Source organism: Pteropus medius, unplaced genomic scaffold, assembly GCF_902729225.1.
Source record: "Pteropus medius unplaced genomic scaffold, Ma_sr-lr_union100, whole genome shotgun sequence".
Classification (NCBI taxonomy): domain Eukaryota; kingdom Metazoa; phylum Chordata; class Mammalia; order Chiroptera; family Pteropodidae; genus Pteropus; species Pteropus medius.
The window spans coordinates 18,965,987-18,983,402 of record NW_024340701.1 but is presented as its reverse complement, the minus strand read 5'-3'; the positions used below and the strand labels follow the sequence as shown (position 1 = coordinate 18,983,402).

At 33.5% G+C, this 17,416-nt stretch overlaps 1 protein-coding gene across 1 annotated transcript in view; it reads left to right on the top strand.

Moving 5' to 3' along the window:
- Positions 1 to 17,416, top strand: part of CASK (calcium/calmodulin dependent serine protein kinase) — a 391,044-nt gene that overhangs the window by 166,044 nt on the left and 207,584 nt on the right. Inside the window, exon 3 of the mRNA XM_039883006.1 lies at positions 389 to 494. Within this exon, the coding sequence (XP_039738940.1) occupies positions 389 to 494 (106 nt within the window). The remainder of the gene's footprint in view (positions 1 to 388; positions 495 to 17,416) is intronic.

The following is a 17,416-nucleotide window of genomic DNA, read 5'->3' as shown; positions in this document are numbered from 1 at the left end:
ATAACATACTCTTATCCAGTTTAGGGAAAACTAAGAAAAAGAGATAAAATTCAAAACAGCAAATTGAGTTACTTATTAGCAAATCAAGAAAGAGTTGTAAATTTTAAAACTTGATTATGAGTTTGGGGAAAGTATTTGTGCTATTTACATTTTTGTTAATAAGAGCCAACCCTATAATGTATATAGATTTAAGCTGGCAAAAATATAGAAAAGTTATATTGTCAAAGATTTTAATGGATAATATGTTAGGCCTAGCTTAAATGGGGGATTTCATCTCTTTAGTTAGAGAAGTCTTCATGTTACCATAGATCATATCCATTCATTCATCATTCACTCTAATTGTCTTTTGTTCCTACCTAATAAAGTATGTTGTATGTTTGTTTTGCAGATCTAAAGCGGGAAGCCAGTATCTGTCATATGCTGAAACATCCCCACATTGTAGAATTATTGGAGACATATAGCTCAGATGGAATGCTTTACATGGTTTTTGAATTGTGAGTGTACATTTTATTTTCTTAAGGGTTAAAGTTTTAAGCAATGTTGGTTTTGGATAATGCTCATACTTTTCTTTTACAATTTAACTATAGTTGTGAACTCATCTGTTTAGAAAGACCTAAAGTAACAAAAACAAAAGGATTATCTCATCTTAAGGTTCACAACAGCTAAGAAAGCAAACATTGGTCATATTTAGTTACCTTCACATTTTTAGCATGCTTTAGATAAGAGGCTCTAAAAGAAAAAGTTCAGAAAGATAGGAGGCCCCAAAATAGAAAATTCTGACTACAGGAGTCTTAGTGAAGAGGAATAGGATAGAAGTAGAGGCCTCCATGTAACAGGCCTCTCTAGCAACTAAAAACAAGCAATAACAGACTGAATTTCCTCTTTTGATATAATCACCATATTGACGTGTAAAAGAGATTCCATAGATAACAGTGTATCTTGATTTCAGTAAGCTACTTGACATGTTTCTCACAGAATTATTGTTGGTAAGATGGAAAAATGTGAGCTAAAGATAGGATACCAGGGTAGTTTTATAGCTGATTGGATGATTGTGCCCAAAGAGATTATATAAAAGTTTATGGAATGACATCCTATTCTGTTCAAATTTTAATTAATGATTTTGATTAGGGTCTCTCACAAGCTGGTAATCATGGAGCTAGCCAGAGCTTAAGTCATTTTAAAGCTCCTTTGAGGATGGATCTGTTTCCAAGCTCACTCACATGGTTGTTGGCGGTAGGCTATTGGACTGAAGGCCTTGATTCCTCATGAGCTGTTGGCCTGAGGCTGCCCTAGGTTCCTTGTAACTGGGTTTCTCCATAGAGCAGCTCATAACATGGTAGGTGGCTTCATCAGAGCCAGCAAGCAAGAGGGCAAGAATATAAACAAGACAGAAATCAATCTTATAATCTCATCTCAGAAATCATACGCCATCACTTCTGCCATATTCTGTTAGTTAGAAATAAGTCACTAGATCTAGCCCACACATAAAAGGAGAGGATTACACAGGGGTGGTGATCACTGGGAGCCATGTCAGAAGCTGCCCCCTACAGAGGGTTAGCTTATATATTGAATATCTCGATAAAAATTTTAAAATATTTTACAAGTTTGCAGCAAAGGAGCTGAAACAAAGAAAATGAAATTTAAGACCAGTTAATATAAACTCATTCATTCAAATATATAAGTGCAAGATTACTGTAAACTTAGTTGTAACTGTTTATGTGAAAAAGATGTAGATCTTTTAGTTAGTTGTTGCAACAGCTTTAAAAGCCCTGAATGGAACCTTTGGCTATATTAATTAGAAGTATACAGTATTCAGAATGAAGCCACACTTCCACTGAAATGTATACTACTCATTCTCCTGGAATGTTCATAATAAGCAGGATACTGGCATGCTACCAGAAGGGATAACCAGAGTGGGAAAGAGCCTAGAAATTCTGTCACAGAGTCACAGCCTTCAAAATCTTTGTCGGCAAACCTAAAAGAATTTTGAAAACCACGTACCTCCTCACATATTTTTAAGTTGATTATAAAAACTTTTATTATGAGGTTCTAATTTTTGGTGTTTTGCATATTCCTTTAAATATATTTTCTTTAAAGCTGTAGAGCTGTACCTTTATCTCATTCAATTTTAGAAAATGTCTGTATTGTGACCTAAATGGCAAAACTAGTCGTCATTGTCAAACCAGTCAGCCAAATCAGACTCTCCTTCTGTCAGAAACAAATCTGACTTCATTTTTCAAATAAAATTAAAGTGTTAATAGACATCCCTGTGACAATCATGTTACTACCGATTTCTAATTATAAAACAGATAAGGCTTTGCCATGAATATATTGTCTGGATGAAATAAGATGGCTCTCCCCTTTTTTTCCCAAGCTCTCTCTTTTTCTCTCAGGGTTCTCTCCCTCTCTCAGGAAATTTGCATTTTCCAGTTGTCTCTTTGAAGCTAGGCAGGCTTCTCAGGATAGGTGAGTGGTTTGTCAGTTGAGATGGGTTCCTGTGAGTGGAGATGTAAAAGGGAAATCAGCAGACCACAGACTTGTTTTCAGATAGACCAAATTACAAGTGAAGATATGGAAATTGATTGCCTTAAAAATATTCTAGTCCCTTTGGGGACTTTGGGTACTCCTAGAGATACTCTAGTCCCAGTTTGAAGACCAATGACATGGAAGAGCTATTGAAAAGACTAGGAGGCTTTAGTTACCCAAGAATCTATTGGTTTTCTTTTTCTGCTAAGAGTCCTCAGAGCAGAAGCCCATGGTAGAACATAATGGATGTCTTCAGTTATTTGAAAGATGAATCTTAAGAGAGTTATATGTTTATCCAGTGTACGGTCAGGGTTGTAACTAGAATCAGCAAGTGGCAGGTAGATTTCCCTGATAAGCAGAGAAGGCCTCTTTAATAATTAGACTAACTGTGTAAATGAAATGGGCTATCTCACAGAGTAAACATTCCTCACTAGAAATGCTCAAGCTGAAGCTGGATCCATCTAAGAGGCCTGAAAATAAGGTTTTAATTTTGGACTAGAGAGGGCCTCTAATGTCCCTTCCAATTTTAAGATAATTCTTTTAATCACTTCTTCTGGTTAAATTTTATTCTTTATTCAAGAAATCTGTTTCAGTCCATATTTTTATTCACTGAGAAAACTAAAAAAAATAGGTTTCATCATATAAATAGTAAGCATGGAAAGCAAAATTTAAAAATTTGCCTAACTTTCAACCTGTTTGCTATTTATTTCAAAAAGGTCTAAGTGACAGTATAGTAGAGAGAAGATGATCTTTAGTGTCATGAAACTTGGTTTAGTATCCCAGCTCTGTCACTTTACTAATGTGACTTTGGCCAAGTCTTTTAGCTTCTCTGAGCCTCAGTTTTATTACCTTTAAAATCTTCATAAGATTATGAGAACTAGATGAGAAAACTATGTGAATTTACTTTTTGTAAAATGGTAAAGTGCTCTGCAGTAGATTGAGCAGGTTAGTTTTAGTTTCTCAGTGTTGAATCTGTATGGGATTTTATATAGTTCATTTATATGATTCAGTTGTGATTGAAATAATTCATCAATGACTATATATTAAGATAAGACCTCATTAAAATTGCATATTTACCGGTCACCTAATCCCATTGTTAACCCAAATCACTAGAACAGGAATTTCTATTGAAATTTTTTAACCTTTTATTTTAGAAATTTTCAAATAAAAGCAGAATAATATAATGAACCTCAGTATACCTGTCACCCAGCTTCAACCATTATCAACATTTTGCCATTTTTTTTCTACCTATCCTTTGCTGTTGTCTTTATCTCCTGGAGATGTCAACTATAAATAATCCTATTATATGTCTAACAGATAAGGACTTTTAAAAAGATATACCATAATACGATTTTACCTAGCAAAATCAACAATAATGTCTTAATATCCTGTCATATTCAGTTGATGTTCCATTTTCCCTGATTGAACATGAATTTTAAAGGGCATATTTCTAAATTTAGAATCGTTTTATTGGCTTTAGAGATCTGGAGTAGATTATAAATTCACAGTTAAAATAACTTAGTTATTTCTCAGAGGGCCAGAAATAAAATAGAAATATAAAGTTGTTCTTTTTTTATCATGATTTCTTATAAATTCACCCCAGTTTTTGGCATTCTCTTTAACCTTCTGAATTTAACACAGACAAAAGAACCCAAACCATCGATTATTGTAAGATTTTAGGTCTGTGGATCAAAAAGCAGAGCAGTAAATTTGTGTGTGCCTCCACCTACTGGCTAGGTAAGAGATTGCTTACCTACCTTCATGTAGATGGAGCTACTCCAGAATTAGTTCCATTTTTCTGGCAATAGAATAGAATTACCCCTGGTACATAGGTTATGCATAATCTCAATCCTTTCCACAGTTTTCTGACATGACACCAATACATAGTGGACAAGGAACAGGGAAACAAATGAAATAAAGTCGGTTGACTTTGCAAATTTACAGGCTGCTCGAAAACAGTTCTTTTAATTTCAATGGAAAAAAAGGCTAGAACAAACAATATATTTAGATTATCAGTGAGTTTCTTAATATGGTATCCATATCTGTCTTTGCCACAGACTATCTATAACCAGCTCTCCCTTGTTTTTCCTAAACTGAAGTCATGTAATTATATGGCCTAATCATGTTGCATATCATGTTAGAAAATCCTTAGAATGAGTTGATACCCATTTAATTACAAATGGTTTATAAGTTTAAAGCATATTCAAGTACAGAGACTCTCAGAACCAGAATTTTAGGGTTGGAAAAGGTTAGAGAAATTATATTTCAAAACTTAGCATTGGAAAATCCTGGGTAGAGCTTATACAACAAGTATGCACCTAATCCCTACCCCTAGATATTCAGTTTCAACAAATCTGGGTCCCTAAGTGAGAGGTCAAGAGAGATGATTGACTTTTAAAGTAGGAAAAATACTATTTAGAGACTATGTTGTCATTTTCCCCAACACACATAGTAGGTTGTTGAAAATCTGCATACGTTTGCGCTATATCCGTTGCTTCAGGATTACACTTAAATTTGGACTTGCCTGTAGCAATTGGCTGAAATATATTTTAAAATGTAGGTTCAATTTTGAAGACAGGGCTGTGTTGCATTCCCCCCCTCATCCAAAATTAAACATTTATTTCTAAGTAACACATCCGAACTTGTCTTTAGTAGTGTGTGAAACTTGAATTAAGCTGTAGATCTTAAATTGACTGGCCAAAGAATTTGAATTACCCTATTATAGAATGATTACATATACCACAGGAATACTTTTACAGTAATTAAATATGGATTTAAAACACATCTGACCTGAAAACAGTAGTTTGTATTTTAAAATAATATTAGCAGTTTGTATTTTTGAGCTCACAATGGAGATAAATAGACTGAAGGTGCTTTTATTATTTTAATTTAATGTAATTTTTCTTTTTGGTCTGGTGTTTATGCTTGGGGAAGGGAGTATTTGTGGAATTCATTTATGCCGATAGAGTAGAACTGATTACTACTTACCAGCAAACTCACTACTTAGGGGAAACTATATTTGTTTCATATCAAACAAGAAGAACCTAGACTGTAACATTTTAATTTATATGAAGATTTGTACATATTTTTATAGCTAGTCTTATCTAATGCATTTTGATTTTTTATTTTTATGTGTAATGATATAAATTACTATTCATTCAGCACATAATTATTGAATGCCTATTTAAGTGCTGGATAATAGGAAATAGTTGGAAAATCTTGTTTGGTCCTAGTAAACATTAGAAACTTAATGCTTAAGGTAATTCAATAAGATACATAAAAAGACCTAGCTGGGTGCCTTTGTAGGCCTTTGATAAATACTAGTTGAAAGAAAAAAAGCTTCTGTATCATTATAAACATTTTAAAATTAAACATTTCTCTTGACTAGCTTTACTACTATATTAAATGTTTAGTTGCATTTTAGTTTTAAGAACTGTGTGTCATGGGTCCCCAAGACCACTCCACAGGTTTGATGATACCCTAAGAGGATTCATAGGACTCAGGATATAGTCATATTCACAGCTGTGATTTATTACAGCTAAAGGACATAAAGCAAAATCAGCAAAAGGAAAAGGTGTGCATGAGTTGAAGTCCAAAGACAACAAGGCACAAGCTTCCAAGGGTCTTTTGCCAGCAACCAGTTGTGACAACACATGTGAAATATTACCAACCAGAGAAGCTCATGAGAGACTCAGCACCCGGGGTTTCATTGGGGGCTGGTAGATACCCTTTGCCTGGCACATACCATCTTCCAGACTCCCAGAAGGAAAGCAGGTGTACAGGATAAATCATATTGTTTGCACAAATAGAGGAGACACAGTGAGCCACTCTTTTCAGTTAGGAGGGAAGGAACCCATCCAAGTTCCCAGATGCCAATTAAGAGCCAACATTGTAAGCAGGCTTTTCAAAAGATAATGCTTTAAGTTTGCTGTGTTAACTCTTTTCTGCACAAACCAAAATAGAGATAAATAGAAGGGTTTTGAGTTGATAAACTCCAGGATCTGCAAACAAAATATAATTACCTGTAAAGAAAATTGCTGTTTGAGTTTTTTAAACTTTTAACTATAATTACTCTATCATTTTGAGTATTGAAAAAAATTTTTAGGTGTTCCAATTTTTGCATAAAACAAATTGTAGATTGAGATCTTATAATATAGAATAGATTTTAAGCTTTGAATGCTACATTTGAAAAACTACATTCTAATGCCTACTATCTTAGAAATGCATTTGAAATTGTCACCCTGGTAAAAAATTTTTTGTATATGAAAGCTGATCTTCAACCACTAATATAATTTTGAATAAATTTACGTACCCATAAAATAGGAAGAAAATTTAATTAACTATTATTTAAAAGAAATAGTTTATTCATTTAAAAATAAAAATTATAAATAGTTTTTACTGTCAACAACTTTTACAATACATATACAAACTTAGAAATTATGGAAAATTATAATGACAAAAATAATATCATTTGCAAAAGTTAATCACAGTGAACATTTTAGAACATTTCTTTCTGCTTATATTTATCACAATTGCACTAAATTGAGATCATTCATATATTCAATTTTGTTTCCTTTTCACTTAATTTTAGGCATTTTGAAATGCCATTAAATATTTTTTAGATACAGTATTTTAACAGCCGCATTAAGTTGTCTAAACTGTATACATGTGCCATATTTAATTTAATAATTTCCCTATTGGGACACATTATTTTTATTTTTGCAAATTATTAGATACACTGTTTTCTGTTTTTCCTATTAGAAAAAAAAAAGTTATGATTAACAATATTCTTGTACATAATTATCCATTCACATTCCCCAATTGTTCTATTTCCTCAAAGTAAGTTCTTAAAAGTAGAATTACTGAGTAAAAGAATATATGAATATATATAAACACCTGCATCACATATAGAATTAATCTTCTTATAGGCCTTATAACATTTGTAAAAATGCATTTGCAGAAGTATAAAACTTAAGGGATAATAATTGTAAAATCAACAACCATATAACTACAACCCAGGTCAAGAAATTTAAAAATCTTTCAGCACCTCAACAGCCCTTGCTTTCCCCTTTCTGATCACATACCCATACCTCTCTCAGAATTACCTTTAATCTAGATTTCAGTGCCATGCTTTGATAGCTATACCATCCAAATAGGTATCCCTGAATAATAAATTCAGTGTTATCTGTCCTATTTAAATGGAATCATGCAGTACACACTCTTTTTCAGTCTGTGAGATTAATCTAAGTTGCTTTGTGCTCCATTTTATCACTATATAGCCTTGCAGTGAACATTCACAATTTATTCATCTTAATGTTAATGGGTATTCGGGTTGTTTGCAGATTTGGCTGTTTTGAACAATGCTATTGTAAACAATCTTGTACATGTATCCTGGTACACCCTAGTACACATTCATGAGGGTATAGACCTATGAGTGGAATTGATAGGTTTTAGAATCTGTACAACTTCAGTTTTCCTAGACAATATCACGCTATTTTCTAAAGTAAATGTATAAGCTGACCCTTTACCTATTGTATATGCATCCCTAAGGTGATCCAAGTCCTGATTTTCCTGGCACTGCCTCTGTTTTAAAAGCCTGTTGTTGGTGCTTATTAACAGCACCTTCCTTTTAGTCTCATGATTGCTTATTACCTCTTCTTCACATTCTTGCTAATACTCAGCATTGTCAGAATTTTTATTTTTGCAAATTATTGTGTAGTAGAATCTCATTGTGGTTTTTCCTGATTACTTGCCACTTAGTGACCTATCTCTTTATTCTTAAAATAGTATCTTTTGATTAACAGAAGTTTATAGTTTTAATATAGTCTAACTTATAAATTTTTCCTTTTATGGTTAGTGTTTTGTGTCTTGTTTAAGAAATGTTTACTACTCTGAGATTATGAAGATAGCCTCCTATGTTTTATCATCCATCTAGAATTGGTTTGGGGTACACTGTGAGTTAGCAGTCCAAATTCATTTCTTTCCATGTACATATTCAGTAGTCTCGGCAAAATTACTGAAAAGACTGCTCTGCTGTACCACTTTTGCCATAAATCAAGCATCCATACATGTGTGATTATTTCCAGGCTCTATCCTGGTCCATTAGCCTATTATCCTGGCATTGTGCCAAAAGCATTGTTTTATTTATGTTAGCTTTATAATAAGTCCTGAGAACTGGTAGAGCAGGGCCTTCCACTTTGTTCTTCAAACATGTTTTGAGGGATGTACTTGTCTCTGCATCTTTCCTATGCATTTTAGAATCAGATTGTTAATTTCCACACACACACACACACACACACACACACAACCTGTTGAGATTTTGCCTTGAGTTATTATAGCAAATCTTAGCAACTTGAGAATAATCAACAGTTTACAATATTGAGTCTTCCAATTCATGAATATGCTGTCTATCTTCACATTTATTTAGATCTTTGGTTTCTTTCAGTAATGTTTTACCATTTGCACCAACATAAATGAACCTAGAGAGTATTACACTAAGTGAAATAAGTCAGAGAAAGATAAATACCACATGATTTCACTTATATGAGGAAACTAAAGAATAAAATAAATGAACAAACAAACTGAAAACAAACTCATAGATACAGAGAAGGAATTGGTGATTGCCAGCTGGGAGGGGGGTTGGGGAACCAGATAAAAAAGGTGAATTGATTAAGAAGTACATATTGGTAGTTACAAAATAGTCACAGAGATGTGAAGTACAGCATAGGGAATATAGTCACTAATATTGTAATAACCGTGTATAGTGCCAGGTAGGTCCTCAACTAATTGGGAGATCACTTCATAAATTATATAAATGTCAAGCCACTATGCTGTACACCTGAAACTAATATAAAATAATATTTAATGTCAATTATAACTGAAAACTAAAAAAAAAGAAAAATTGTTTTTAAAAGAAAAAAAATGTTTCATGCTTTTCTCTGCAGAGGTTATATACATCTTTCGTTAGGTTTATTCTTAGGTATTTGCTTTTAAAGGTAGATCTTTCTCATTGTCCTCTCTTTCCCTTCTTCCTTGTATTGACTTTCTATTCATCAAGCTTCATCAGTCCCAATAATTTATCTGTACAATTGTTTGGATTTTCTGCATACCTAATCATATCATCTGTGTGTGAGGAGGATTTTATTTATTCCTTTCCAACTCTTTTACATTTTTTTCTAGCCTTTACTGCAGTGAATTAACATCCAGAGCAATGGCGATAGCAGTTTTCTTTGTTTCTGATCTTAGAGTTTGTTAATCATGAGTGGATAGTGAATTTTATCACATGATTTCTTTTCAGTATAGATTGAAATGATCATATGATTTTCTTCTTTAATTTTTTAATACAATTAATTTCATTGATTCTTTGGTTAACCAAATTGGTCATGATGTCTAATCCTTATAATCCTTTTTATATGTTGCTGAATTTGGTTTCTTTATATTTTGTCTAGACTTTTTACATCTACATTTATGGAAAGATGGCACTAGAATTTTTTTACACTGTCCATATCAGATTTTCATATATAGATTATGCTAGCCATATAAAATGAATTGAGGAGTGTTCTGGGTTTTGTTGTCGTCGTCGTCGTCGTCTTTACATGATTGGTAGAACTCACCTATAAACTTATCTAGGCCAGACTTTCTTGAGAGAAGGATTATCATTTCTGATTTATTCCCTTAAATATTTGTAGGAATATTAAGGTTTTCTATTTACTACTGTGTCATTTTTGGTGAAATGTATTTTGCTAAGAATGAGTGCATTTTATCTCAAGTGTAAATAATTTTGGCATAATGTAGTTCACAATATCTCTGCAGGATCTTTTTCATTCTCGATACTGGAAATTTGGCCTTTTCTTTTTCTTTCTCAGCCTTGCCAGGCATTTACCGGTATTAGTCTTTTAAACAATGACTTTTAGCTTCGTAATTTTTTTATTGTGTTTTTCTTTTCTATTTCAGTAATTTCTGCCCTTTTGATTCGGGTTTAATTTCCTGGGGTTTTTTCCTTCCTTTTAATAATAACCTTTTTGTATCCTTGGGTTATAGGTGTGCCTGTTGTTAAAAACATGTAGTTAAGTTGTTTTTTATTCTAGACTCAATCTTTGTCTTTTAATTGGAGCATTTAGTCCACTTAATTATATTTTACATTTATATTTAATTATGTTTTGGGGTAGTTTGATTTACATCTGTGCTCTTCCTATGTGCTTTCTATTTGTACCATGTATTGCATGTTTCTTTTCCTTGTCTTCCCTGATTTATCTGGATCAATTGAATATTTTTCATCATTCTGTTTTTCCCCTATTAATTTGGAGGTTTAAGCACTCTTTTCTATCATCTTAGTGTATGCCCCAGAAATAATAGTATGACTCCCTAATTCATCATATTCTAATAGTAATACATTATTGACTTCCTGAATAGTACAAGCACTATAGGACACATAAATTCCAAATAATGCCTCCCTTGACATATAGGCTATTATTTTCATACATTCAAACTATATTTGTGTGTATAAATATATGTTATGTGCATTTACATCACTCAAAATTATTTATTATTTTTATTCATTTAGATTTACCCTCACACTTGTCCTTTCTTTGTTCTCTATCCTTTCAACATCTCTAAGGTTTTATCTGGATTCATTTTTCTTGTGTCAGTCTGCTGGGTGCAGACTCTCCTTTTTTGTTAGTTTCAGAATCCTCTTCAATCTTGAAGGATAATCACTGAGTAGAGAATTCTAAGTTGGCATTTTCTTTCCATTAGATATCATTCTGCTATCTCTGGCTTCTGTTGATATTAAGAACTCAGCTAGCAATCTGTCACTTTTCTCAGGGTAATCTGTCTTTATTTCTCAGGTTATTAAAAACAATGTTTTCTTCAATTTTTTCTGTAGTTTTCTTCTGTGATGCATTGTGTGTGTGTGTGTGTGTGTGTGTGTGTGTGTGTGTGTATTCTGCCTTAAGTCTTTAAGTCTCTCAAATCAGTTTATTGATATTATTTGTAGTTATGGAAAATTGTCAGCCATTATCTCTTCAAATATTGCCTCTGCCCCCTTTTTTTATCACCTTTGTGACCCAGTTAAGTATAGATACAGGTTTACCTTATGATATTCTCTATATCTTCTACCTTCTTTTCTGTATTATGCATGTTTTTCTTTTTAAAATCTATATTACTTTTTATTATTTTCATTTACCTGAAAAAATATGTTCAGCTTTTATATTCTGGCACATAGAAAGCTTCATTATTTAATAATCTGCATTGGATAATTTCATCATATGAAGCCCCAGTAGGTTTGTTTTATTGTCTGTCATTTTTGCTGGTTCTTGGTCAAGATCTCTTACCTCTCCATGTACCTGATTCATTTTGACTGTGTGCTAGAAATTATTTTGAAAGTTATTGACCTGGAATGTTTTCTTCCTCCAGAGAGGACTTTTATTTGTTTCTACCAATGCATATATGCATGTATACACAGAGATAGACACAGAAATATACTACATATGTATGGGTTTGTATATATACATATATTTCCTAGCTCTGTCCTCTGAGAGGGCCTAGAAGTGGTGACACCACTTCAGTTGTAATAAGCATACCCACACCCAGATCTTCATTTCTAAATGTCATTCTCTGATAGAAGGAGCCAGGGACCCTTGGAAAAATAATTATTCTAGGACTGGGGCAGAGAAAATACAAGATGAGCCTGGAGCATTTTATAAGTGCCTGAAAATAAGGAAGTGCTCAAAAACAAAACAAAACAAAAAGATGGGGTATATCAAAAAGTCACAGGAACCAACCTGAAAGAGTTCCCAGTAGACAAACCTGAAACAATTTGGGCAATAAAATAAATAGAATAGTATTGGATTATAACCCAAAGTATAAAATAAATATAATGAGTTCATACTGATATAAATTATTGAATAAATTTTAAAATGCGAGAGAATAAAAAAATCTTCCTTACAGAATTCCAAATGATATATGTAGATAACTCCCCTCCAGGAGATAGAGACAATCTCCCTCCCACTTTAAATGTGGGCTGGACTTTCAAAGAACAGAGCGTGAAAAGAGGAACATAGTAACTTTACAGTGAAAAAACCTGCCTCACCCTCCCTTAACCAAGGAATCAAGAAGTAAATATCATTCAGCAGTGATATAAGTCATGTGGATATCATGTGCCCCCTGAGATGATGTGGTGAGAAAAGCACTTCACCTCTGTGGTATTCTTCCCCAAATACCCACGATTCTCATCGAAAAATGAAAAAACCTTCAGGCAGATTAAAATTGAAGGTCATTCTACAAAACACTCTGTCAAGTTCATGAAAAACAAGGAAAGACTAAAAAATTGTCACAGACCAGAGAGGACAGAGGAGACTTGACAAAATGCAATGTGGTATCCTGCATGGGATCCCAGAACAAAGGAAGTACATTAGTCAACAAATGGTGAAATCTGAATACAGTATGGAGTTTAATTAATAGTAATGTACCACTGTTACTCTCTTACTGTTGACAAATGTACTATAGTTACCTAAGATGTTAACATTAGAGGAAGTTGAGTAAGGGGAATACAGGAACTCTGTACTTCCTTTCTAATCTTTATGTGTCTAAAATTATTCTAAAATAAAAACTTGTCTTTAACCAAAACGAACAAAAATGAAACCATGAGTTTACACTATTATTTCTAGTTAAAGTAACAATTGCAGATTTTTATTTGTGAGACATTCATTAGATAATGAGGAATTAATTGTTAGATTTTAACGTGTAATTTGTTATTGCGGTTATTGTGCTAAGAGTCCTTACCTTCTGGAGATAAGTACTGAAATATTTATGCATTAAGTGATATTGATGTCTGGGATTTGCCTCAAAATCAGGTGAGGGGTGAGCAGTGAGTACAGGGTTGAAATATGGATAAAACAAGATTAGCCAACAAGTAATAGTTGTTGATTGTTGGAGTAGGATTGTCGATATATGAGGCATCATTACTCTATATTTTCTAGTTTTAAAATTTTCCATAATATAAAGTTTTTTTAAGTGAGAAAGAAATTACAAAAATTTTACTTTGTAAATTTTGTATTGTATATCTTTTGTCCAAAAATCTGCGTTCCTTGCCACATTAACATACTTGCTTCATCCTACCAGTTTAAATATATAATAAAAGTAAGACTAGTGAATGCAGATTAGAATTTCTTTGCCTTTTTTTTTTTTCATCCTTAGACTATATCCCACTAGGGATGCACAAATCAAAACACTGGGTTTGAACATCACTTAAATAATTCTTCTCTTTGTGGTTATGACACAAGCTTGATATAGAATTAGGTTTATTTTTTTTTTCAATTAAAGTTTAATTGTGATAATTGTAGATTCACGTGCAGCTATGAGAACTAATATAGAGAGATCTTGTAGATGTTTCCCAGTTTCTCCCACTGTTAACATTTTGAAAAACTAGCATAATATCACAACCAAGACATTGATACTCTTTACCGATCTTATTCGGATATCTGCATCAGTTGTTTTTAATTTTAGGGATTGCCTCTTTTTTTTTTTTTTGGTCTTGATTCAATTTTGTTTTTAGATTATGGAAAACATGTACATGATTACAAAGTCAAACTTATAAATAGGGTTCATTCAAAAAGGTCTGGCTTGTATCCCTGTTCTCATTCACTTCCTAACTTAGAGGAAATTTTTTTTTTATTCTTTAATTACAGTTGGCATACGGTATTACATTTGTTTCAGGTATACAACATAGTGATTAGACAGGTATATAACTTACAAAGATAGCACCCCGATAAATCTAGTACCCATCTGACACCAAACATAGTCATTACAACAGTGGTCCCCAACCCCTGTGCCATAGACTGGTACTGGTCCATGGCCTGTTAGGAACTGGGCCACACAGCAGGAGGTGAGCGGCATGGGGTGGGGGGCCAAGCGAGCGAAGCTTCATCTATATTTGCAGCTACTACCCAGTGCTAACTAGCATCACCGCCTCAGCTCCACCTCAGATCATCAGGCATTAGATTCTCACAGGTCCCTAGGGCCAAAAATGTTGGGGACTACTGCATTACAATATTATTGACTACATTCCTTATGCTATACTTTACATCCCCATAACTATTTTCTAGCTACCAATTTGTACATCTTAATCCCTTCCCCTGCTTCACCCACCCCTGCAACCCTCCAAACCCCCTCCCATCTGGCAACCATCAAAATTCTCTATATCTATGAGTTCATTTCTGTTTTGTTTGTTCATTTATTTCATTCTTTAGATTCCACATGTAAGTGAAATCATATGGCATTTGTCTTTTTCTGTCTGACTTACTCCACTCAGCACAATACCCTCTAAGTCCATCCATGTTGTTGCAGATGGCAAGATTTTATTCTTTTTTATGGCTGAGTGATATTCCATTGTATATATATGTACTACCTCTTCTTTATCCATTCATCCATCGATGGACATCCAAGTTGCCTCCATGTCTTGGCTATTGTAAATAATGCTGTGATGAACATGGATTAACATGTCCCTTCGAAGTAGTGTTTTGGGTTTCTTTGGATAGATACCCAAAAGTGAGATTACTGGGTCCTTCTTTATCTCTTGTTATATAGCCTTTGTTTTAAAGTCTAATTTGTCTCATATAAGTATTGCTACCCAGCTTTTTTTCTTTTTTTTTGCATTTCCATTTTTGGAAATTACTTTTTAATTAGTTTTAATTTTATTTTTCATTATTTCTGTTTGAAAGTATAAGAAAATATGTATATATTTGTTATATATTTGTATTTTTGTACCACCCTCTTCTTACACACTCTCTTATACTATCTTTGAACCTTGATTATTTTTAATTTAACACTATGAAAACAACAGGGATCTCTCCATAGCAGTATGTAGACATCTTCATTCCCGTTTATACCTGTATAGCACTGCATTATGGATATAGTTTATTAACCCAGTCCCCTATTGATGGACATTGGATCGTTTCCAGTCTTCTTTTGTTACGTTAATAACCTTGTGCATACATCATTTCACACTATTTCTAATGTCATATTCCTGCCATAAATATACCCTTTGCATTCCCACCAGCACTGTATGAGAGTTGTAGACTTAAATTTTAAATTGTGATCTAAAGAACTGAACTAATCTCTCAGTCATATTAATTAATAAATGCCTTATATCATTCTAAAACTGTGCTTATATGTATAAATCTGGACAGGGAGAGTCATAGATAAATTCTGACTTATTTTTATGGCCTTCATCTGTATCTGTAGACTTAGCCAGAATGCTGTTAACTAAAGTGGATTTGACATTATTGTGACATCATTGGGCCCAAGAGAATTTGTAACACTCAGAAGTAAAGATAAGGTAATTTGTCCCTCTACCAATTGTTGACTCGAGTCAGTAGTCAGTGTCTTTGAATATTAGTATGGGAATGTAAAAAATGTATTTGTTCTATCTTTTTGCCATACTCTAGAAAGTATTGTTTGTCTTAAAGATATTCTTCATATTTGTCATGCACATTATCAAGGGCTTAAGAGGTTCACAAGAAATAGGAGCACAATCTTGATGGGCCCTTAAGACATGGCAAGGATTTTGGATTTTATCTTAAAGATGTGGATGCCATCACAAGCAAAATTATATGATTAGACTTCCAGTTTTCAAGCATTCTTTAGCTACAGTATTGCCATAGAGTTGGATTTAGTTGTAGAAAGAATTAGGAGACCATTAGAGTGATTTAGTATGAACATTGATGGCTAGGATAGATCAGTGTCAGTAGAGATGAAAGGAAGTGAATATATTTAGGAATTAGAATGGACAAGATTTGATAATTGGATAAAGGAAGTAAGCAAGCAGGAGTCAAAATTAACTCTCTGATCACTGGCTTGAGCACCTAATATATGATGGTGCCTAGAAATAGACGGTGACATACATTTTGGATGTGTTGAAGTTGAAATTTCTGTAAGACATTTGAGTGAAGTTGCTAGAGATGAAGTTGAATATGTAGATTAGGAGCACAGAGAGAGGGAGCTTGGGAAATATAGAGATTTGGGGATGGTTACTATTTAGATAGTTTAGATGAGTATATATAGAGGGAAAAGAAAAGAGGATTTGAGGACTGAGGGTCTCCCAAATCTGAAAGGTTATAGAACAGCAGGAATAGCTAGCAAATGAGATAAAGAAGGAATAGCCGAAGAGATGGAAGGGAATTCACAACAGCAAGGTGTCACAGAAGCCATGTAAGAAAGTATATCAAGAACAATATTGTTGAGAAATGAAGCATTTGGACACCTCTTAGTTTCATCCTTCACTAAACTCCCTTATTCTTTAATCAATGTCCAGTGCTCATATTATACAGAGCTCCCGTTCTTTCTCAGTTCTGAGACATGCTCTCTATTTGATATCTCTTGGTATCTCTTTGCTCCCATTTGGTATCCCTATCTGGTAGCTCATTTCCTAAGTGAGCGAGATAATGAGTAAAATAGTAGAAGACAAACGGATTGGCCTGTACTATTGTCCTAGCTCTGTCACCAACTTTATCCATTTAGTAATTTTGTTTCTTAAGCCTGTTATCCATGAGATATAGCTAGGAGGTCAGGCCAGAGATGGATATACATGTAAACAATTACAATGAGAGGGGGATAGAGGAAGGAAGAGAAAGAGCCTTCATAGAGGAGGTGGTACTGAGACTTAAAGGATAATCAAGAGTTTGCCAAGTGGTAATGGCAGGGATGATACCAGACAAAAGTAGTAAAGTTGTAAAGATATACAAATCTCATGAAATTTAAAGAAAAAAAAAAACAGTGAAGCCAGGCCTCATAAGAACTAGAAAAGAAGACCTCAAGAACCAAGATCACTGCTCCCTCAGGGTTTTGAATCTACTTTACTCTGGAAAGAACAACTTTCCCTGTTTACTCAAGG